General features: G+C 43.4%; 1 protein-coding gene across 2 annotated transcripts in view; it reads right to left on the bottom strand.

The window, feature by feature from the left end:
* LOC137638636 (copine-8-like) overlaps positions 1 to 24,223 on the bottom strand; it is a 99,357-nt gene that overhangs the window by 51,486 nt on the left and 23,648 nt on the right. For both annotated transcript variants that reach the window (XM_068370891.1, XM_068370892.1), the window contains exon 3: positions 11,192 to 11,909. In XM_068370891.1, coding sequence (XP_068226992.1) covers positions 11,192 to 11,909 — 718 coding nt within the window. The remainder of the gene's footprint in view (positions 1 to 11,191; positions 11,910 to 24,223) is intronic.

Genomic DNA, 24,223 nt, shown 5'->3' with positions numbered 1-24,223 from the left:
CGGTCTATTAAATTTCTTATTCCTGATCTAGATATTAATCTCTGGCACCGTCGATCAATTAGTTCATTATGCATGTTGCATAAGATTTTTCATAACTCTGACCATCCTTTACATTCAGATCTCCCTGGACAATTCTATCCTGTTTGTAATACTAGGCAGGCAGTTCATTCTAATAGCCAGGCCTTCTCCATCATAAGACTCAATACTACGCAGTACTCTAGAAGTTTTATTCCAGCTGTTACCAAGTTGTGGAATGATCTTCCTAATCGGGTTGTTGAATCAGTAGAACTTCAAAAGTTCAAAGTTGGAGCAAATGCTTTTTTGTTGACCAGACGGACATGAGTCTTTTTATAGTTTATATATGACATTTTTGTTGTTGACGTTGTTAATAGTTTATATATGATATATCTCTTTTGACATTACTTTTTTTTAGAATGATTTATTGTTAATTTGTTCTCTTCAGTTATTTATTTCCTTATTTCCTTTCCTCACTGGGCTATTTTTCCCTATTGGAGCCCCTGGGCTTGTAGCATCTTGCTTTTCCAATTAGGGTTGTAGCTTGGATAGTAATAATAATAATAATACTGCATTAGAAAAATATAAATTCAATCCAAAGAACTTTTAGGTAAATTTATGTAGTGAAATTTGAAATTATGAAATTTCATTTGGTGATTTTAAAACATTATGAAGTGCTTTACCCAGAACAATGTATAAAAGTTTGAATCTCATGAGCTTGGATCAAATAATTTGTTTTAATCAAAAGATGAACACTGAAGCACAAACTGGTTAAAAGAACTAAAGGCTTATAATGAACACAGGAAAGGATTCGAGATTTAGACGACGAAGCCATCATCGAACAACAGCAGCAACAGCAAGAGGAAAACCGAAGAGAGTCGGTAGCTCCAACGCCTACGTAAATAAGTGTGAAAAGACGTCAGATTAGAGAAAACCGGATGCAGTATGGATTCCTTCTTATTTATGGCATTGCCGTGTGGGGAGGAGCAGAGTTGTCTGCCTAGATAGTATGATACACTAAAGCATAAATGACAAGAATGAAAGGTGATTACTAGAAATCAGAATACAATAACTCTCTCTCATCAGATGATTCCAAGTAGATTTTATGCAACATAAAGTAGGTGCGTCTAGAATGGTGTGTACCTTACGCATCAGTATCTCTATGAAATGCTGCATGATAGTTATATTACCCTAAAGGGTAGTATAATGTCCCGTTGTGATAAATTTACTGCTTATTTAGCAGCAGCATCTACCTTTTCATTACCATCAACCCCAACATGAGCAGAAATATAGCATATTTCAACAATCACCCCTTGGGAACAAAATTTATTAAGTCCCACTTTAATTTTTCATACAAGTTGGTTTAATGTGTATAACATTTTAGGGCCTTTATGGATGAAGAAGGCTTAACCTTCTTAGATCGTCTGATCTCAGTCACTTGTTTAACAATCACACTTAGATGATTTGGAAGACGACGACTTAAACTTCTTAGATCATCTGCTTCAAGTAGCTTGCGGCACAAATGGGGTACATTCAGGTGATCGCACTAATGGAGATGATCTTGCGAGTATATCCGCAATGAAAGAGGTGTTTATGCGCGAGGGGGATCATGATTTGATCTCTTCCTAGGTGATTGTGCCACCAGAGGTAATCGTACAAGTTATCAGGAAGATGAACAGTAACACTCGTGATGGGTCTCTTGCGAGACTTGGCACTTGAGGCAACCTCATACCTCGACACTTCCCCAGCGGGAAGATTTCAATATAATGCTACTCCTCCCATGAACCCATGCAGAGGAACCTGGAGTAGACTCAAGAGACTCCTTGAAGTTGGTCGTCCTGTACCTAGGAGAGGTCGTCTTGTCCTTCCTGGCAGCAGGCAGCTCCTCAGCATGGGAAAAGGGCGCAGGAACAGACAAAGCAGGTAAAATGAGTAATTAAGATCTTCACCAAGCAAGGATTTCCTAGTTTCAGACGAGCGGAGGTTCACATGCAGCTGTAAGGACACACCATCAAACATCACCATACAGCTCTCCTCTGCAAGCAATGGGAAAGCAACAACAGGGAGGGAAGAATGTCAAGTTCTAAGAGTTTCCACATTGATGGGGCACCATCAACCATAAGGGGAAGTCACAGTACACCCGTGTCCATGTCCTTCCGAGGGTCGTCAGCCAATACAACAACATTTGAACAATGGGCAAAAGGCCCATTTCCAATTTCTAATCATAGCAGCTATAAAAACAGCTGACATTACTTCAAAAGAAGACGGGATGGTAGTGATCAACATTCTTCCATACACACATCTACATCACGGTTGCCATATGTTTTAGTTAAACAAAGACAGAAAAATTTTGCAAAATTGTGATTTATTAGTCTAAAATGAACTACCAAAAATGTTATTTGTATCACAGGACGAAATAAAGAAGTCTTATTAGCCATAAGCAACGAGATGAACTGAAAACAAGGGGTTAATATTATTATTATTATTACTAGCTAAGCTACAACCCTAGTAGGAAAAGCAAGATGCTATAAGCCCAGGTGCTCAAACAGGGAAAAACAGCCCAGTAAAGAAAGGAAATAAGGAAATAAATTAACATTAGGAGAAATAATGAACAATTAAAATAAATATTCAAAACAGTAACAACATCAAAACATATTTCATATGTAAAATATAAAACTTATGTCAACCTGTTCAACATAAAATCATTTGCTGCAAGTTTGAACTTTTGAAGTTCAACCGATCCAACTACCCAATAAGAAAGATCATTCCACAACTTGGTCACGGCTTGAATAAAACTTCTAGAATACAATGTAGTATTAAGTCTCATGATGGAGAAGTTCTGGCTATTAGAATGCCAGTAACTGAATGCCTAGTATTACGAACAGGATGGATCTGTCCAGTTAGATCTGAATGTAAAGGATGATCAGAATCATGAAAAATCTTATGCAACATGCATAACGAACTAATTGAACGACGTTGCCATAGATTAATATTTAGATCAGGAATAAAAAATTTAACAGACCGTAAGTTTCTATCCAACAAATTAAGATGATAATCAGCAGCTAAAGACCAGACAGGAGAACAATACTCAAAACAAGGAAGAATGAAAGAATTAAAACACTTCTTCAGAATATATTGATCACCAAAAATCTTAAAAGACCTTCTCAAGCAATTTTTTGTTCAATTGAAGAAGACACAGACCTCATGAGTTTCTCAAAAGTAAATTTGCTGTTGAGAATCACACCTAAAATTTTAAAAGTCATACAGTTAAAGAAACATTATCAATGCTGAGATCTGGATGTTGAGGAGCCAGTCCTTGACCTACTTACAATCATACCTTGAGTTTTGTTAGGATTCAACTTCATATCGCATAATTTGCACCATGCAATAATTTTAGCTAGATCTCTATTAAGGGCAGCAGCAACCCTTCCCCTACACTCAGGTGATAGAACTGATACAAAGAGTGTAGCATCATCTGCATATGGAAAAAGCTTGTTTTCTAGTCCAAACCCCATGTGAGGAACACCAGATACTTATGCCATCGACTAAATTAGTTGCCATCAAACATCAGATGGAGTGGTGGTTCCCAGGGGAAGAGAATGGGAAATTTTTTTTTTGGAGTAGATGTCAACACAGCTTCTGAGTAGAAGCAATATAAACATCAGGAAACTTCATGAAAATAGATTTCATTATCCTATGCACTAAATAGGGCAACTGTAAATTGTTAGATTTGAGTTAACATAAATGTTGAAATTAAAATATGAATAGGTTTAACTGGTTATTTAATGAATCAATAGCGGAAGATTAATGTGCTACAGTGAGAGGAGGGATGCTGAAATGTATTAATGCATTCTGGCCAATAAGTTTACTGCTTTGGCTAGGTAGACCAAAGACTATCAAGGTGCAACTGGGGTAATATCCTGCAGATGCACTATGAAGTATGTACATATTAAAATAGATTGAACAGTAAGGTGAGAGAAAAGAAGATTAAAATGGAGTTTTTATGATAAAACAAAGTTTTATGAATACTTACCTGGCAGTTTTATATATATATATAGCTTAGTCTCTGACGTCCGGCAGAATTTTTAAAAAATCGTGGCAACCGCCGTGTGGTGGTTGTGCGGTTAGGTGGTTAACAACCCTTACAGGGTGGTACTTGGAATCATTCCCGTTTTCAGTTCCTCAGATCATCTTTGCTCGACCTGTCTCCTGAGGGGAGGTGGGTGGGCCTTAAAATATATATATATCTGCCAGGTAAGTACAGTATTCATAAAACTTTGTTTTATCATAAAAACTCCATTTTTATGAATAGAACTTACCTGGCAGTTTTATATATATATAGCTGATTCACACATTTGGAGGAGGGTGACAGACAATAAACATCATTGGGGAACAACAAAAAGTTGTAGGAGAAAAAACACCTTGATTCTTACCTGCTAAGGTAGCTGACTTCAAAGGTTCCTGCCTCTTGAGTCGCTTTCCCTTAGGAGTGTCAGCCAGGAGTGGACCTGTCATGCTGAAAACAACTCAATCGAGTCTGTCAAACAGGAAGAGACCAACAACTTGACTAGACTTCAGAACTACCTTTGCACCTTGTATTAAAAACTGCAACCTTACTAAAACTAACCACCTAACCTTGCAGAATAGATATAAACTATCTTATCTAGACTGAGGGTACTGTACCACAAGTTAACGTCCTCAGACAACCGTAAAAACACCGACCCACACACAGGTATACAAAAGCTAGGGTTGAGGGGAGGTAGTAACTCCTTTGCCTAATACAGAAGCTGTAGCTACGTATGGGCCCAAGGTGTAACACCTTTCATAATCCACTCTTACCTCTCTGAGGTAATGAGAGGCGAACACAGAGTTGCTTCTCCAGAACGTTGCATCCATAATCTGCCTAACTGACATATTCTTACGATATGCCAGCTAAGTAGCAATAGCTCTCACTTCGTGAGCCCTTACTTTCAAAAGGCCGAAGTGTTCCTCCTCACAAAAGAGGTGAGCTTCTCTTATAGTCTCCCTCAGGAAAAATGACAATGCATTCTTTGAAAGGGGCTTTTGTGGATCTTTCACTGAGCACCGTAAGGAGTTTGATGCGCCTCTAACATTCTTAGTGTGAGATATATAAGCTCTAAGGGCTCTAACTGGACAGAGGAGCCTCTCCTGCTCTTGACCCACTAAATTAGTAAGGTTAGGGACCTCAAAAGTCCTCAGCCAGGGTTTTGATGGGTTCTCATTCTTGGAGAGGAAGTCAATCCTCAAAGCACATACCGGTCCATTCTGATTGAAGCCCACTTGTTTCTCAATAGCATGAACCTCGCTGATCCTTTTAGCTGTGGCCAGAGCCATCAGGAAGAGGGTTTTCTTCGTAGCATCTCTAAGAGAAGCTTGTGAAATGGGTTTGAACTTCTTGGTGCATAGAAACTTCAGAACCACATCCAGATTCCAAGATGGGGGCCTTAACTGAGCCTGCTTAGTTGTCTCAAAAGACTTCACAATGTCTTGCAAGTCTTTATTCTGAGACAAATCTAAGCCTCTATGCCTACAGACAGCTGAGAGCATACTCCTATACCCTTTAATCATGAATACGGCCAGTTTAGCAACCTGGCTGAGGGATAACAAAAAAAATCTGCAATTGGACCCACAGAGGTAGTGGTTGAGGAAACTTTGTACTGCCTACACCAAGCTCTAAAGGTTTCCCACTTGATTGGTAGACCCTTTGCGAAGAGACCCTCCTCGCTCTGGCGATAGCTTTTGCAGCTTGCGCAGAAAAACCTCTTGCTCTGACAAGCTTCTCGATAGTCTGAAGGCAGTCAGTTTGAGAGCGAGGGGGTTTTGATGATACCTCTCGAAGTGGGGCTGTTTGAGAAGCTTTGGACTTGTAGGAAGGCTTCTTGGAGAGTCCACCAACATATGCACTACTTCCGTGAACCATTCTCTTGTTGGTCAGAATGGAGCTACTAGGATCATTCGTCCTGATTCGAGGAGAGCGAATTTCCTGACGACCAGATTGATGATCTTGAACGGGGAGAACGCATATGTGTCCATCCACGTCCAATCCATCAAAAAGGCGTCTACCGCTACTGCCTCCTTGTCCGGGACTAGGGAGCAGTAGTTGGGGATCCTCTTGTTCTGGTTGGAGGCGAAAAGGTCTATTAAAGGTCTCCCCCATATTTTCCACAGACTCTGACAGACCTGCTGGTTGAGGGTCCATTCTGTGGGAAGAATTTGCCCTTTCCTGCTGAGCATGTCTGCTCTTACATTCCTCTGTCCCTGTACAAATCTTGTTAACAGTTTTATCTTGTTTTCCTTCGACCATAGAAGGAGCTCCCTTGCTGTTTCGAACAGAGACAAAGAGTGAGTTCCTCCTTACTTCCTGATGTAAGCTAGAGCCGTGGTGTTGTCTGAGTTGACCTCCACTATCCTCCCTGACACTGAGTCTTTGAAGGCCTTTAGTCCTAACAAAATGGCCATCAACTCTTTCCTGTTGATGTGCCATCCGATCAACTCTTTTCCCAAGAGCCTGAGACCTCCTTGCTCCCTAGTGTTGCTCCCCATCCTGACTCCGACGTGTCTGAGAACAACACTAGGTCGGGGTTCTTCTTGTACAGGGAGATTCCTTCTCCTAACAAAGCTGGATCCAGCCACCAAATCAGATGATCCTTGACTTCTGCTGGAATGGGGAAGGAAAAGGAGTCTTTCTGTGTCTTCCTGTTCCACACCTTTGATAGGAAGTGTTGGAGAGGTCTGAGGTGCAGTCTCCCCAAAGAGACAAACTGTTTGAGCGAGGAGAGAGTTCCCAGTAAACTCATCCATTCCCTCGTTGAGCACTTCTGTCTCTTCAAGAATTCTCGAACCTTCTCGAGGTACTTGGTCTGCCTCTCCTGGGAGGGAGAAGACCGAAAATGAACTGAATTCAGAACTATCCCCAAATAAAGAATAGCCTGACTCGGTTCGGTCTGAGATTTCTCCCTGTTGATAACGAGACCCAGTTCTTGAGCCATCATGAAAGTCTTTTGTAGGTCCTCCAGACATTTTTCTTTCGACCGCGATCGTATCAACCAGTCGTCCAGATAAAAGGATACCCTTATCCCCTCTTGATGGAGCCAGCCTGCCATGTTCGCCATTACTCTGGTGAAGACTTGAGGAGCAGTGCTGAGACCGAAGCAAAGTGCCTTGAACTGGAAGCACTTGCCCTGGATCATCCATCCATATACCAAGGCACTTCCCCCAATTTTGTGGGGTAGCCGACATCAACAAATGAAACAAAACAAAAAAGGGGACCTCTACTCTCTACGTTCCTTCAGCCTAACAAGGGACTCAACCGAGTTCAGCTGGTACTGCTAGGGTGCCACAGCCCACCCTCCCACATTATCCACCACAGATGAAGCTTCATAATGCTGAATCCCCTACTGCTGCTACCTCTGCGGTCATCTAAGGCATCGGAGGCAGCAGCAGGGCCTACCGGAACTGCGTCACAATCGCTCGCCATTCATTCCTATTTCTAGCACGCTCTCTTGCCTCTCTCACATCTATCCTCCTATCACCCAGAGCTTTCTTCACTCCATCCATCCACCCAAACCTTGGCCTTCCTCTTGTACTTCTCCCATCAACTCTTGCATTCATCACCTTCTTTAGCAGACAGCCATTTTCCATTCTCTCAACATGGCCAAACCACCTCAACATATCCTGTAAATCGAGACACCGTCTAGTCCCCTGTACGTACTGCTGTCAGCACAGACTGAGTCGTCTCCATGGTAAATTTTGTCGTTTCCACGAAGACATTCAAAGAGCTGACATCCAGAACGGGTCTCTATCCACCCGAGTTCTTGGGTACTAGAAACAGGCGATTGTAGAAGCCTGGGGAGGATAGCTCCAGAACTGGTTCTATCGCTCCCTTGTCCAGCATCTGGTCGCCCAGATTCAGAAGGGCCTTTTGTTTCACTGCATCTGAGTACTGAGCCACTAAGGCTAAAGAGGTATTTGAAAGAGGAGGCTTCTTCAAAAGGGGAATCTTGTATCCTTCCTTGATGACCGAGAGGGACCAGGCGTCCGCCCCTCTTTTCTTCCAAGCCTGCCAAAAAAGTGACAGTCTTGCTCCTATCGTTGTCTGGAGGACTTGCACTTCATTTCTTGGAGCGGGATCTAAATGAACCTCTATTCGTCCTTCCGCCCGTCTCCTGCCTTCTTCCTCTGAAGTCTGATCTCGAAGGAGCTCTACCTCGAAAGGGCTGTAATAATTTTCTCTCCTCTCTCTTCAGAGACAAAGGAGTGACTGACAAAGTTTTCGAGCTGAGCGCGATAGGAGGTCTTGAGTGGCCTTTTGCGCAAGAGAAAGGGTAATATCCCTGACAAGGGAGTCAGGAAAGAGAAGTTCTAAAAGCGTAAAGGAGTTCAGAATTCTGCGCACCAGTCACAGATCTAGAAGCAAAAGAACATAACAGGGTCCTTTTCTTCAAAACTTCTACCAAAAAAAGGGAAGCCAACTCATTAGATCCATCCCTAAGAGCTTTGTCCATGCATGACATGATACTCGTAAGGTCTTGTGTTCCCTCCATTTGTTCTGTTTTCCTGGCCAGAGTCCCTAGAGACCAGTCCAAAAAAATACCAGTCCAAAAAACTAAAAACTTTAAAAAGCTCTGAAAATCCCTTTGACGAGGTGATCAAGCTCAGACATTGACCACATAACCTTAGCCAAGTTAAGGGCATGCCTTCTAGCAGAGTCCACAATACCAGAGAAGTCCCCCTGGGAGGAGGCAGGAACTCCCAGACACAGAGGTTCTCCAGTCTCGTACCACATGCCCGCCTTCGAAGCAAGTCGAGCTGGTGGTCTTAACCGCTTGTCTACGCTCCTTCATCCATTCGTCCACTTTAGCGAGAGCCTTCTTAGCAGAAATAGAGAGATTCATCTTGATGAAGGCCGACTGTTTTTTGGCCTTCTTCCTGCTAAACTGTGATTAAGGAGAACAAGGGGCAGAAGGTTGAAACTCTTCCCCAAACAGCTCAAGGAGGGAGCGAGAGAGAACCTTATAATCGCCAGCCGCGTCCGCAGGCTTGTCTTCATCCTCTGAGACATCCTCAAGATCCTGTCCCACCTCTACTACAGCTTTTCTTCTGGTAGAAGGTTCACCTGAATCAGAAAGAGGCAAATCGTAGGATGCGTCCTGTAGGAGAGGGCTGCAAGCATCCTGACACTGAGAACCGCGTGTGTCCTGGCGCCGCGAGCCGAAAGCGTCCTGGCGCCGAGCGCTAGAAGAGTCCTTGAGGCGATAGGCGGATGCGTCCTGGCGCCGAGAGTAGGAAGCGTCCTTGCGCCAAGAGCTGCAATCGTCCTGGCGACAAGAAGCGGCATCGTCCTGGAGAAGCAGGCTGGAATCATCCTGGCGCCGAGAGCGAGAGACGGAATCGTCCTGGCGCCGCGAGTGAGAGACGAAATCGTCCTGATGTCGAGTATCGCCAGGGTCCTGGAGGCGAGCCGATGAGGAAGAAGCGCGGTACCGCGCCTTTGACGAACCGCGCAGAGGTTCCCTCTGAGAGGAACTCCGTTCCCACTTAAAAGCCGATTTCTTGACCGGTAACGAGTCATCCTTACGTCTGTCAGACTGGGAGGGAGGGCGGCTAAAAGCTTGAACCAAAGAGAAAAGTTGCTCTTGCATAACCGACATAAACGATTTAGCGACTGCTGCTGGATCCTGCGGTCCCGAAGGAGAAGGCTATCGAGTAGCGCTGGTAGAAGGAGAAGGATCTTTCGCTGGTCTTTCTTGTCTTTCGTCCCTTGGTTTTGGCCTTTTCACAGGAACAATATCCAAATCATCCTCCGAAGGACAAGGTTCATGGCTACTTGAACCGGGAGAGTGAGAACGAGACGGTTCAGTTCGGTTCCACCTCCTCTTGGTTGGTCTCGAAGCCTCATACTGCCATTTGCGTTTGGGAGAGGGGTTCGGGGAAGACACCATCACATCCGACGCACCTTTTGCATGGCGGTCAAGAGCAGCCTGGGAAAATGCAACAGGACTGTCTGAGGCGACGGCTGACTGAGGATACGTACCTCTCACCCCCTTCCGGTCATCGACGTACCTTCTCCCTTGGTCCTGGGAGCTTGGTAGAGGTCTAGACCTAGGGTAATGACAGGTTCGATCAGTCGCCACCTCCACTGCACTAACTTCACTCTCACTCTTACCTTTAAAGGCTGAAAGTTGATCTTTAATAGCCTTCAACTCAGCCGCCATCCTGGCGTACCGAGGGTCATCCGCAGATACCAATCCTGTAGGAGGGGCAGGAGATACTACCTCAGGGGAAGGATCAACTTCCAAAGAGGAATTAATTAAAGGTTCAATGGAAATATCTAAACTTGGCTCACTAGTAGACTTAGATTTAGATCTAGAAGCTCTCCTTACTTTATCTAGCTCTAACTTGCGCACATAGCGCTTTATAGCTAACCAATCTTTCTCACTCAAAATCTCACATTCCTTGCACCTTTTATCCAGTGCACAATCAAAACCCCTGCAACCCAAACAAACCGTGTGAGGGTCTACCAAAACTTTCGGTAACCTCACCTTGCATTCCTCATTCACACACACACACGAAAATGAAGTATCTCACTCATATTAAACAAATCAAAAATAGCAGAATAAACAGAAACACGATTACAAAATCCCCAAATCAATGTACTTCACCAAAAATAAGTCCGGTACAGCGACACAGGGAAAGCGAAACGAAAAACTTCAATGGCGGACCAACGATGTTGTCGATCCGGCCGGCAGAGATGATCCGAGGAACAGAAAACAGGAATGATTCCAAGTACCACCCTGTAAGGGTTGTTAACCACCTAACCGCACAACCACCACACAGCGGTTGCCGCGATTTTTGAAAAATTCTGCCGGACGTCAGAGACTAAGCTATATATATATAACTGCAAGGTAAGTTCTATTCATAAAAAAGGATGCAACCTTCCCAACTTCAAAGGTAGCTCATAAACCTGATTTTATCAATTTAAATAATTTACTTCCACCACCTGTGCTAATTATAAACAAAAATATTAGAACCTACAGCATAATCTAGAGGAGCATACGATCAGCTATCAATTAAAATTCAGACAATTAAAATAATATAGATACAGTGAATTTATACATAGTATACATTCCTGACAATAATACAAAAAGTTACATACCTGCTTATCTTCATTTATGACCCAATAGATGTTACCAGCACAAGGACCGTCCATCAATTTACGCACTGTCGTGTGGAATACACCAATAAGTTTGTGATTCCCATTTGACTTGAAGCTCTTACATTTAACTTCAATGTTTCTTTCATAGTCACCACTGCAAAATGTCCTAAGCTGAGCAGAAAACAATTGCCATACAGGTGATTGAGTGCTTCGCGCTGTCTCGGTGCGGTGCACAAGAGTAAAAGTTCCATCTTCATTTGCTTTGTAGAATTCCAGGAAGGGGTTAAGCGAGCTAAACCAACTGTTATTTTCGAGATTCTTACCAACAAATTGCACCGCTAGTTCTTCTTTACATGAGCCGAGTTCTTCTGTGACAAGAAGGATTGAGCCATTGTCACCACTATAATCCTTATTGACTAAAGGCTTATGGATTACATGAGAACTTACTAACTGAGCCAAAGTGCACTCGTACTCCCCAATGAAATCATGATGTGCTAAATTTGGACTGTTAGAATCTAAATCATATATCAAGAATTTTAAGTGCTGCTGTTCTTCGAAGTGGTAAGTCATAGAGATTTTAGTAGCAAAATCTGGATTTAGATTATTATCAATGCATTCTGTGCGTTTTAGTTCCATCCAATTTGAAGATCCAAATGGCTGATACATGAGTATACAAATGGGGTCAGACTTTGAGAATACATCTGTATCTCGCAAATTCCTGAAAAAATAACGTAAATTTCACTTTTTTCATATGTAAAATGGTAGTCACACTGAAGGATATAATGTAGCCTTCAAAAATGCTTTATCAAATTAAAATATAACAGGCTTGCTATGTTCTCTAAGATCTAAACGTTCCAAATGGTTTCATGCAAATTCTAACTGTCAAGATTCTGAGGACATCACAATAACATCAATCATACGAATAAAAACATTCATGGAAATTTAGAAATCATGTAGCACAGGATGACATTTGCATCACTTCGAGGATGGTTAACACTACCTCACCAAATCATGAGTTCAAAAAGAATTCTCTTATTATTATTATTATTATATGCTACTCTATAAGCCAGTTCTAAATAGCATATCATATTTTCCTTGTTTTCTCATATAAACAAAGAAGCATTAAGAACAATAATATAGAACACTTAATTGGATAAGAAATCTTTTTATATATATTTTAACAATATTGTATAACATTAATCTAGAAGTGTTATCTTTTCATATAAAATTATGTAGAATATAAATAATTCTCTTTTACTATTGATTTATCACATTATTCAAAGTTTAAAATTTATTATTTTTTCAAATCAAACATTGAAAAAATATAAGTACGACAAATTTAATAAAATGTTTATTTTTCCTAACTACAGTAAACAAACCCGAGTCATTTTAATGGGTTACTTCTAGTCTTTTTTTCTCTAGGACCAGGCAATCAAAAGAAAATTTGTTTGATTGCATCATATTTCATTACTAGACAACTGCTGCACATGGTGTATAACGCTTGCTCACAGCGCTTCCTCACAACACTCACCTAGTCAAAGAATTGTGGGGCAGTTGAGGCGGGATCTTTGATAAATGACATGTATTTGTATAGCTAAGAAAAATACTGTGTTAGATTTGTAATTTATTCCTATGAGGATACAAACTTCTGTGACACAAACTTCTGTGACATTTATAAGAGTCTTTCTTAGATGGGAGGAAGTCTCCGTAAAGTTAAAAGGCATGCACTTCCCCTCTCATAGATGCAATTACTGTAAGTAATAGCAAGAGATCAAAGTGAAATATTTATGAACAGCGCAGCTGGCTCGTAAAGAGGCAAGGCCTTAAGTTCAACTCTAGAAAATAATACTGTGTTTTTTGCCAGGGGTGAAGTGATAAGAACATCAAGTGTTGCACAATATTAAAATTTCAATATTTCATCAAATATATCAAGTATTCAACTACAAGGCACTTTTACATGCATTAGGGTGAATCCAAGAGAAGGCTTCAAGTCCAATCAAGATCACTATCTGCCTAAGTGCCCATTACATACCCTTATAATGTATGGAATAAATGATGCCTCAGATATAAGTAGTTATGTGTCCCATAAGAGCTTATAGTTAGATTATTTGTTGTGCTGCAACAATAGGGCCTATAGAAAAGGTGTTTAAAGACCTGTAAGAGGAATCTTCAAGACAATGGTCCTAAAAGTTGTTTGTCTTTCCCAAACACCAGCTTTGTTGACTTATGGTACAGTGGTAATTGTGGAATCCTAGGGTTATGGCAAGCTCACATATATCGTATGCTCAAGAAAGGGAGGGGGGGGGGGGGGTGTTTCCGTGGAGATGCTTCACCGGAGGACTTATAAGCTCTCAGGATTGTTTCTCTCAACCGGAAAGAAAGAGTGTTTCTGGATACTTTCTTTTTGGAGTGGCCAGTGCTCAAAAACAAATTGGAGATTTTAGGCCTAAGATACTGTATTTTTTTTCAGCTATTTATGCACTGGACTTACAGGGTATAGTAACATGTCATCTGGGTTATCACTTACCTCTTTGAGGGAGAAGATCATAAAAGAGTTAAATCTGAGTTCATTTTCAACCAAATTTTGGAATTTGGCCACACATTCAGGAACAAAAGACAAATCGTTCTCTCCAACCTCTGGAATGCGACATAAGATGAGCTAGGGACAAAGACAGTCTTTAAGGTAAGAACCATGCCTAAGGTTTTGTGCACAGGTTCACAAGGGGCTTGTTTTAAGGCCAGTAAAACTTTTGCCACTTCCTAGGAAGGGGGTTAGAGTTCTCGAGGAGGCAAGATTGCTCATAACTCCTAATAAGAGCTGAAAGTTTCTAAGATGAGGAGAGATAAGGCCCTTTCAGTTCAAATATCTGGCTAAATGCTGAGCAGTAACCTTTCATCGCAGAGACTGAAAGGGACTTCTTGTTTCTTAGGAACACCAAAAGTCTGCAATCAGGTGAATAGTGGCATTGAGGGGAGCACTACCCCCCCTACCCCAATTCAATCACAGATATTCTACTTTGACCGTTATACTGCTGCGGATCATTTTGAAAGATATCCGGAAAGCCGTTCGTGAGGAGACGCTGGATAGTCTCCAATCATGAAATTTTCTTAGGTGCAGTTGTCATAGCAGGTTTGGCCATTCTGGAATTTCTCTTGGAATTTCTGTGAAAGTTCCAGCAGGTCTCAATACCATTCCGGTGTTGGCCATTTTGGAGCTACTAGCGTTACTCGACACCTTTGTATGTTCTGGCTCTGTTCAATGTCTGACAAATCAGACAGAACGCTGGAAAGGTGTAAAAGTATAGTCCATCGCATGGTTGTTGGAATGCCTATTCCATTACTGCAGCTTAGTCTAGGACAGAAGAGCAATACACCAGGAGTTTGTGATTCAGGGGAGTGGCAAACATGTCCAGAGACAGTGAACCCCACAAAGTCACAAGTCTCTTTGCCACTAGAGGAAAGACCATTCTGAACCAAATTTCGTCCCTCGACGGCTCAGATGGTTTGTAATAATGTTCCTCTTCCCAGGGATGATCCACGCCGAGAGAGAGAGATTGCTCAGGAGTACGTCCACTTGATTATCTCTACCAACAGAATGTATAGCAAGAGAGAGGCTGCAACTCTTTGCTTGGAGATGTAGGCCACTACCATGGAGTTGTTGCTCATCATCACCATGGAATGACCTCTTAGTGTTTTTGAGAAGTCGAGTAATGCTAGCTGCGCTCCTTACATTTCCAGGAAATTGATGTGAAATGCCTTGTTCTCTTATGACCATAGGTCCAAGATTTGCTCCCTTCCTAGGTGAGCACCACACCCTTGGCAAGAAGCATCTGTGAACAAGAGGAATTGTGGAAGAGGAGCCTGAATGGGGATTCCGAAAACAGGTTCTCCTCGTTCAGCCATCAAAGGAGGTCTTTTACGATTTCCTGAAGTATTTGTAGCAAGGTTGCAAGGTGGTCTGATGTCTATGATCATTGGTTCTTCAGAGCCCATCACACCGAGGAATGATACATCCTTCCAAAAGGGACAAGTTTCTCCAACCAGGAAAGATGGCCCAGCAGTTTTTGCCCAGGGTGGGGAGAAAGGGGTTTTCTTTTCAGAAAGGTTGCTGCCAATTATCTACACCTCAAAATTCTGTTGGCTGATGGAAAGGCTCTGGCTTGAACCGAGTCTATGTCCATGCCCAGGTACCTCATGGACTGCTGGGGGATGAGGCTAGACTTATGCAGGTTCAGTTGTATCCCTAATTGATTGATTAATTAAGAGTTATCTGGCATCCTTGCACAGATCTAAGAGTAGATCCCTGTGCCCTAACAGGAGAGCTCAAGGTATCTCAGGAGTCTGATAACCATAGCATGAGCCCAGACCAAGACAAGGGCAAAAATTTCGGTGCAGACCTGAGGGGCTGTAGATAGGCCGAAGCATAGTGCCCTGAACTGAAATATTTTGCCTCTAAAGGGAAACATTAGGTACTTCCCTGTGACAGGATGGATGGGATCCTGAAAGTAGGCATCTTTTAGGTCTGTGGTCAGAAGGAAACCATTCTTCCTAATGGCCTGGAGAGCAGTGACTAGTGTCTCCATTTTTTATAAAGATTCAAGTGGGAGAGGTCTATGACAGGTCTCCAACCACCCATCAGCTTCTCTACTAGGAATGGATTGCTAAGAAAACCTGGAGAGTTGCCTGAGACTTCCTACACAGCTCCTTTGACCAACAATTTGGAGATTTCCTCTAGCAAGAGCAGGTCTTTTCTTATGCCTTTCGAATAAAATTTTTGGATGGTCAGAGCCCTGGTCAGAGGAGGTGGACAGGTTATGAAAGGGACTCAATAACCTGAACAGAGGACTTCTACCGTCCAAAGATAGGTCCCAAAGTACTGCCATATTTGCCAAGAGCTTTGAAGGTATCTCCCACTGGTGGCAAGCTGGGAGACATGCCCTCCCTTGCATGAACCTCTGCGGCCTCGCCCTCTTTGTCCTTAGAGGTGTCCTTTTCGACAATAGTTAGGTCTAGGGGCTCGCCTCCCAGGTTGTTGTACAGCTATTGAAGGTAAAATTCGTCTTTGGTGTGGAACTGGCTTAAAAGCAGAGTCCCTTAGCCGTTTCTGGGAGTGGGCAACCTTGGGGCCATTACTCTACTATATCATAGGACCTTGTCCTAGCTTCTCTACCTTTTTGATCACCATCGCTACATAAGAGGGAGGGAAAAGGGAAGGGGAATTTATTACCTCTGAATTTCTCAGGGCAAATGCATCTCAGGGCAACAGCTGTTTAGAGCATCTGACTAAGGCAGCGTAGCGCCACTTCAGAATGCAATTGCCCCGTAAGAATACGTTCTGATGCAGAAGGACTTCTTAGGCTTTGACTTTAGACCTAGAGAATTCCTTAAATTGTTCACAAGCATGCTAATCCTTAAGGTTTTCTGTTACCACAAAGTGCAAGACTGCTCCAGACCAGTGGTCTAGCCACAAGCAGGCTTGGATTGTGGACATAGCTGCCACCTCTATATTTAGTGTGACAGAAGTAAAAGTGGTAGCTTCGAGGATCTGCTGACTTTAAACAAGTTTTCTGACGCTGAGACTTGTGTAATAAGAAAATCTAGCGCATCTTTAGTCCGATCAGAAAGAGCCACATAGAACCTGTGTCTAGGCCATTGAGTCCAAAGCGCACTGTCTATTAGTGGTTTGTGAATGAGGTGGCTCATCCAAACTACCCAAATGACAGATGAGCCTGACATCAGAACCTCAAGGGGGGTGTACATCAGTGCATTGAGGTTTTCGAGGGAGTCATTAATTGTGATGTCATAATTCAGGTGTCCTGTTTTAACATTACTAAGTTCATAAATTTTCCTCGGACATCCTTCCTTTCCCTTGTGATATGACAAATTCGGAGATAATTTGTATTTTTCCTAACTATACAAACCTTAGCTATTTAAAGTGGGTAATTACTTTCAGCGTAGCTGAAAGTACGAGCCATTAGAATTTTAAGGAGGGTATACTACCCCACCGCTAGTTAGCGGGGGGTAGGGAGGGTAGTTTGCTACCCTCCCCCCTCACACACCTGTGTGGTAAGTTCACTTTGCTTAGAGGTAGGACTTATCCCGGGGGACAGGGCTGGCGGGCAAGTTTGATTAAATAGCTAAGGTTTGTATAGTTAGGAAAAATACAAATTATCTCCGAATTTGTCATTTGTTCCGTAACTGGAATACAAACCACACTATTTAAAGTGGGTGACCTAACCCTTAGGAAGGGTGGAATAAGTCCCAGCCATACTGGCTTTTGGCTTTGCCCGGGGACTCATTATCTGAGTGTGTCAGCACTCAACAATAAAGAGACCCTGCACCTCGCTCGCACCTTGCTATGCAAGGGCTGCGGCCTACATAAGCTGTGTGTGAAGGAAAATGTGTGACTCGTCCTAGGAAGTTGACCTGAAGTTCTTTAGATGGAAACTTTAGGCTAGGACTCTCCCAATACCACCTCGTCAGGGTATGGGGATGCGACAGTATTACCCTAATACTAGGAACACAAGGAAGCATGGTTTACCTGCAGTGGTTTGAGGTCAGCTGTGCAGAGAACCCAGGATGCTGCTTTCCCCAAGAGAGGGGAGGATGAAGAAAAGAATAAGGGACAGACATACCTTTTCTTTCATGCAGACTAAAACTGGGTAACCATGCCCTCAACCCTCTGCTACTTGTCCATTAAGGAGCCTGAGGTTTAAACGAGCTGTTGTGCAGCCACCACAGGGCCGATAGAGAACGTATCAAGCCTCCTGTGGGTCACGTCTTGCAGGTAGTGGGCTGTGAAGGTCGTTTGACGCTTCCATACCCCTGCTTGTAGAACCTGCGTCACTGAGAAGTTCTTCTTGAAGGCCAGGGACGTAGCTACTCCCCCGACATCATGAGCTCTAGGGCGACATGATGGAGGAGGGTCAGGATTCAGGGACAGATGGATTGCCTTTCGAATCCATGCTGAGATGGTGTTCTTGGTAACCCTCCTCTTCGATCTCTCAGTGCTAACAAACAATGCCTGCACTTGGGGACGAACTGCAGCTGTTCTTTTCAGATATAGCCTCAGACTCCTTACTGGGCACAGTAGGAGATGGTCTGGGTCATCTGTTACGGAAAGACGACTCGAAATCCGGAAGGAGTCGAAGCGAGGGTCCGGCACTCCCGGATTCTGAGTCTTAGCAATAAACTCAGGGACGAAGTTGAACGTTACCTCCCCCCCATCCCCTTGAATGGGCGATGTCATACGAGAGACCATGAAGTTCACTAACTCGCTTGGCTGACGCTAAAGCTAGTAGGAACACCGTCTTCCAAGTCAGGTGGCGATCTGAAGCCTGGCGTAATGGTTCGTAGGGAGGTCTCTTAAGAGACCTGAGAACTCGAACCATGTTCCATGGAGGAGGTCTCACTTCCGACTGAGGGCAGGTAAGTTCATAACTACGTATGAGTAGAAAGTTCCAGCGAAGAAGAAATGTCCACTCCTTTCAGCCTGAAGGCTAGACTTGAGGCTGAGTGATAGCCTTTCACTGCCGAGACTGAAAGGCGCATTTCTTCTCGCAAGTACACGAAGAACTCCGCTATTGCTGGAATAGTGGCATCGAGTGGAGAGATACCCCTTCCACGACACCAACCACAGAAAACTCTCCACTTTGCCTGGTAGACCCCTGCGGATGACTTTAGCAGGTGTCCAGACATCCTTTCGGCAACTTGTTGCAAAAATCCTCTCTCTGCGAGGAGATGCTGGATAGTCTCCAGGCGTGAAGCCGAAGCGAAGCTACGGCTTTGTGAAAGATGTTGGCGTGTGGTTGTTTGAGTAGCTCGTGTCGCGGAGGGAGTTCTCTCGGAGGCTACGTAAGGAGTTGCAGAAGGTCCGGGAACCATTCCGCGTGATGCCACAGCGGAGCTATGAGAGTCATCGAGAGGTTGACCGATAGTCTGGACTTGTTGAGTACCCTCCTCATCAGACAGAATGGGGAAAAGGGGTATACAGTGAACCCTCGCTACTTCGCGGTTCGACAATCGCGGATTCACCACTTCGCGGGGTTTTCCCATAACCCATATATATATACATATCGCGGATTTTCCGGAAAATTCGAAAATACCGCGAAATCTGAAGATAACCAAATACGATATTTTGTTACCTGTAATTCCATTAATACTGTAATTAGTAATATCTGCTCTTACTGATTGTTCATTGCATTACATATGATATATAATTCAGCACAGAAAGAAATAAAACACGAAAAGAGAATGTGATCATACGATAATTCAGTACGTAGTAAAATTAAATCGAACATGAAACGCAAATCAGATGCAGTCATACCATATTAGAATGGTGTGTACTGTAATGGATGTGCTTCTTTTCCATGAATCTTTTGTATGTATACGTACGTAGTACAGTACTGCATCCAATAATATTCTTTGTTGCAAAAATCACATTTCGAATAAGTACTGTAAGCGTACGAGAGAGAGAGAGAGAAAGAGAGAGAGAGAGAGGCGTAAAATAGCGTACGTACGTAAATTTTTATTATTATTGTTATTATTATTATTATTGTTGTTGTTGTTAATAAAATTATTATTGTTATTATTATTAATCATTATTATTATTATTATTACTGTACAGTATTATTATCATTATTTATTATTATTACGGTATTGTACTTAATCTACGTACGTTCAGTATGCGCGGGGCATCTTCTATGAGTAACCAACGCACCATGTACTGTAAGACGGGTTGTGATTGGTTCAAGCGCTGATAGATGACGAATCAAAACTCAAGTTTTGTTATCTAGCCTGTGATTGGTGTTTTGCCCGCATCTTCTACCCGCAGCATCACAGTTCTCGCGGGGCTGCATCGTTCACTTTCTCTTTCCGCGTATTGCTGAGTAGACGTTCTTAACTTTGTGAAGTTTAATCTGTGCTGTGTGCGACTGTTTTAAGTTGAACTTTTTGTTGAACTTTCTGTTACAATGGCTCCCAAGCGTTCTGCTTCTAGTAAGGCTGGTAGTGAGCCTAAACGCCACCGAAGAATGATGACGATAGCTGAGAAGGTTACGCTTCTCGACATGTTAAAAGATGGTAGAAGTTACGCGGCCGCCGGCCGCCATTTTGGCATCAACGAATCCACCGTTCGCTACATCAAGAAGGACGAGGCGAACATTAGAAAGACTGCTGCAATCACCTTTAGCAGATCAGCGAAGCGAGTCGTTACAACGCGTAATAAAACGATCGTACGCATGGAAGGTGCTTTAGCTGTGTGGATTGCCGACTGTCGGAAGAAGAACATAGCGTTGGATACGAACACCATCCGAACAAAGGCTTTGAGCTTGTATGAGAATTTTGCGGCAAAGGAACCTCATGACGACGATGGCGACCATGCTGAAGAAGATGATGATGTAGATGATCCTCAACCAGGGACCTCCACTGATTCCCAGCGTCAGAAACAACGTTTTTCCGCCAGCAAAGGATGGTTCGCGAAGTTTCAGAAACGCTTCGCCCTGAAAAGCGTTTCCCTGCATGGGGAGTCTGCTTCCGCTGACACTGCCGCTGCTGAAACTTACGTGAACCAGACTTTCAAGAACATTATCGCTGAAGGTGGATACAAGCCGGAACAAGTGTTTAATATGGATGAAACCGGCTTGCTTTGGAAGAGAATGCCGTCGCGAACTTTCCTGTTCAAAGAGGAAGCCAAAGCCTCTGGCTTTAAAGCATTCAAGGATCGCGTTACCCTCGTGATGTGTGGCAATGCTGCTGGATTTTTGTTAAAGCCGGGGCTTATTTATAAGTCGAAAAATCCTCGCGCTTTGAAAAACAAAAATAAGAATCTCCTTCCCGTGTACTGGATGCATAATCAAAAAGCATGGATTACGAAGATGCTGACCTCCAACTGGTTCCACCAGTGTTTCATCCCGCAAGTCCATGAATATCTCTTAGAGAAGGGCTTGCCATTCAAGATCCTTCTCCTTATGGATAACGCTGGTGGACACGCAACTGACCTGTCGCGTGAGGGCGTTCAGGTTGAGTTCCTGCCACCCAACACCACGTCATTAATTCAACCAATGGACCAGGGGGTTATCAGGGCGTTCAAGGCCCTCTACACGAAGAATACCTTGGCGGACCTCGTTGCGTGTGTGGATGCTGCCCAAGATGACGAGGATGAAGACTTCAACTTGAAGGCGTACTGGCGGCAGTACACCATAGCCACGTGCCTGCAGAATATTCAAAAGGCACTTCAAGAGATGAAACCTGCAACCGTAAATGCGAGCTGGAAGAAGCTGTGGCCCGATATTGTTTACGACGACAAGGGATTTACTCCGTCGGAAATCCAACACTCTGCAATACGGAAATCTGTGCAGTTGGCTGCCATAATTGGGGGTGACGGGTTTGGCGACATGACGACTGAAGACGTCGACGAGTTGTTGGACTGCCATTCCAGCCCCTAACTGACGCAGACCTCGAAGACCTGACGAAATCGGCAAGTGAGGAAGAGAGTGAGGGTACCCAGGAAGAGACCCAAGAAAATGTAGAAGAAACGGGCTTAACATTAGAACGGCTCGCCAAGTTCTGCAACCATATGAAGGAGGCGAAAGAAATGTTGCAAGAGTGGGACGAGGATATGGTTCGCTCGATGCAATTCTGCAACAAGGTCGATGACATCACGACTCCCTACAGGATGCTCTTGGATCGAAAAAAGAAACAGCGGCAACAACTTCCGATCACAATGTTTTTTCAGCCTCGCAAAAAAGAGCCAGTTCCTCCTGCTAGTACGCCTTCGGAAGAAATTGAAGAAGTTGAAGAGGTGTCCCAGGAAAAGACACCTCCGTCTGAAGAGACGTAAAATACTATCATTGACTGCACAGTAGAACACATCATCAGCTTCATCATCATCATTTCTACTGTGCAGCAAATTCATCGCCATCGTCATTCAAGTTTTTCTTGAACTTCTTTCGTGGTGAGTACATTAACAATCTTTATTTTTTTACTTTAACCTGTTTTATAGTTTAGTAATGTACGTACTGTATGCATTAAGTTAAAGGGAAGGTTTTAAAAGTCTACATGTTGTAACCTATCATATTTTTTTTGTTTAAAATTTACATTTACGTACGTAAAACAATCTCTCTCTCTCTCTCTCTCTCTCTCTCTCTCTCTCTCTCTCTCTCTCTCTCTCTCTCTCAAATTGTTTTCCTGCTTTGCTACGTACAAGTACTGTATAATTTATATTTGTAAGGTAACATATTTTGTAAATGCTTATACTGTAAATACTGTATGTACTGTATCATTATTTATCACTATCATCATGCGTGTTAAATGCCTTGTTTGTTCTGAGCGTGGTTGTTTACTGAGCGTACACGCCGTCGTTTCAGGCGGCGTCATAAAGAAAAAGATTTCATTTGGAAGTCCTAAGAAAAATACGTAAACTAAAACATTGGTAATAAAAAAATCAACATACAGTACTGTATAATCAATATAATCGATGCAAAAACTAACCATACGTACATATATGTGTACACTAAATGAGTTTGTTTCTTCATTATGATCAGAGATGAACGTAAACAAAACATTGGTTGCCATTTTTTATCGTGCTTTTTAGGTGTTTAGGAAACACATGATATAAAATCGCCTTTAATATTTGTGCCTGTTTTAGTTTAGGGTGCTGTAGTACATGCATTAAGTGTTCTGTACATTAAAGGGTGGTTTGTTAACAGTACTACGTACAAGGGAAGGTTTTAAAAGTCCGAATATACATGTTAAATAAATAGGTAAATATGCTGTCACTACTTCGCGGATTTTCACCTATCGCGCCCGCGTCTGGAACCTATCTACCGCGATAAACGAGGGTTCACTGTACATCGATGTTGTCCAACCGTTGTTGGAAAGCATCTTGCCAGAGAGCCTTGGGATCCGGGACTGGAGAGCAGTACAGCGGCAGTTTGAAGTTCAACGCTGTCGCGAATAGATCCACAGTCGGGGAACCCCACAAAGTCAGGACTTTGTTGGCTACTTGACGATCCAAAGACCACTCGGTACTCACTATCTGAGATGCTCTGCTCAGACTGTCGGCGAGCACATTCCTTTTGTCCAGAATGAAGCGAGCCAAAAGTGGAATCGAGTGGACTTCAGTCCATCTCAGTATCTCTACTGCAAGATGGGATAGCTGTTCTGAAAAGGTACCTCCCTGCTTGTTGATGTAAGCCACTACTGTGGTGTTGTCGCTCATCACCACCACAGAGTGACCCGCCAGGTGCTGTTGGAACTGTTGAAGGGCCAGAAAAACGGCCTTAATTTCTAACAGATTTATATGGAGGCACTTTTCTGATTCTGACCACAGGCCTGAGGTCCTGTGCTTCAGAACGTGGGCCCCCCACCCTTTCTTTGAGGCGTCCGAAAACAGCATCAAATCCGGGGGAGGACGAGAAGATCCATTCCCTTTCGTAGGTTCTCGTCTGCCACCCACCACTGAAGGTCCATCCGTTCCGACAGACCCATAGGAATCAAGACGTTCGGGGAATCGTGTCCTTGACTCCACCGGGACTTGAGTCGCCATTGCAGGGAGCTCATTCTGAGACGACCGTTGGGAACTAGACGGATCAGGGATGGCCGAGGAGACGTAACCACGACTGGGCTGGGAGTTCGTCTCATCTGAGGAAAAGACTTGCGACCTTCCTCAGCCTTGCTATCCTGTTGTCTGATGGGAAGGCTTTGTGGAGATTGGTGTCCAATATCATGCCTAGATATACCAGTCTTTGGGTAGAAAGCAGAGAAGACTTCTCGAGATTTACCATGATCCCTAGATCTTGGCAAATCCCCAGAAGTTTGTCTCGGTGTCGAAGAAGGATTGACTCCGAGTCTGCTAGGATCAGCCAGTCGTCCAGATAACGGAGGAGACGGATGCCGATCCTGTGTGCCCACGAAGATATCAGGGTGAACACTCTGGTGAAAACCTGAGGTGCTGTGGAGAGACCGAAACACAGCACCTTGAACTGGTAGATCTTGTTGTCTAGGCTGAATCTTAAGTACTTCCTTGAAGAC

Source organism: Palaemon carinicauda, chromosome 3 (assembly GCF_036898095.1).
Source record: "Palaemon carinicauda isolate YSFRI2023 chromosome 3, ASM3689809v2, whole genome shotgun sequence".
NCBI lineage: Eukaryota > Metazoa > Arthropoda > Malacostraca > Decapoda > Palaemonidae > Palaemon > Palaemon carinicauda.
The sequence above is the reverse complement of the archived record's forward strand: the minus strand, read 5'-3'. Positions and strand labels throughout refer to the sequence as shown.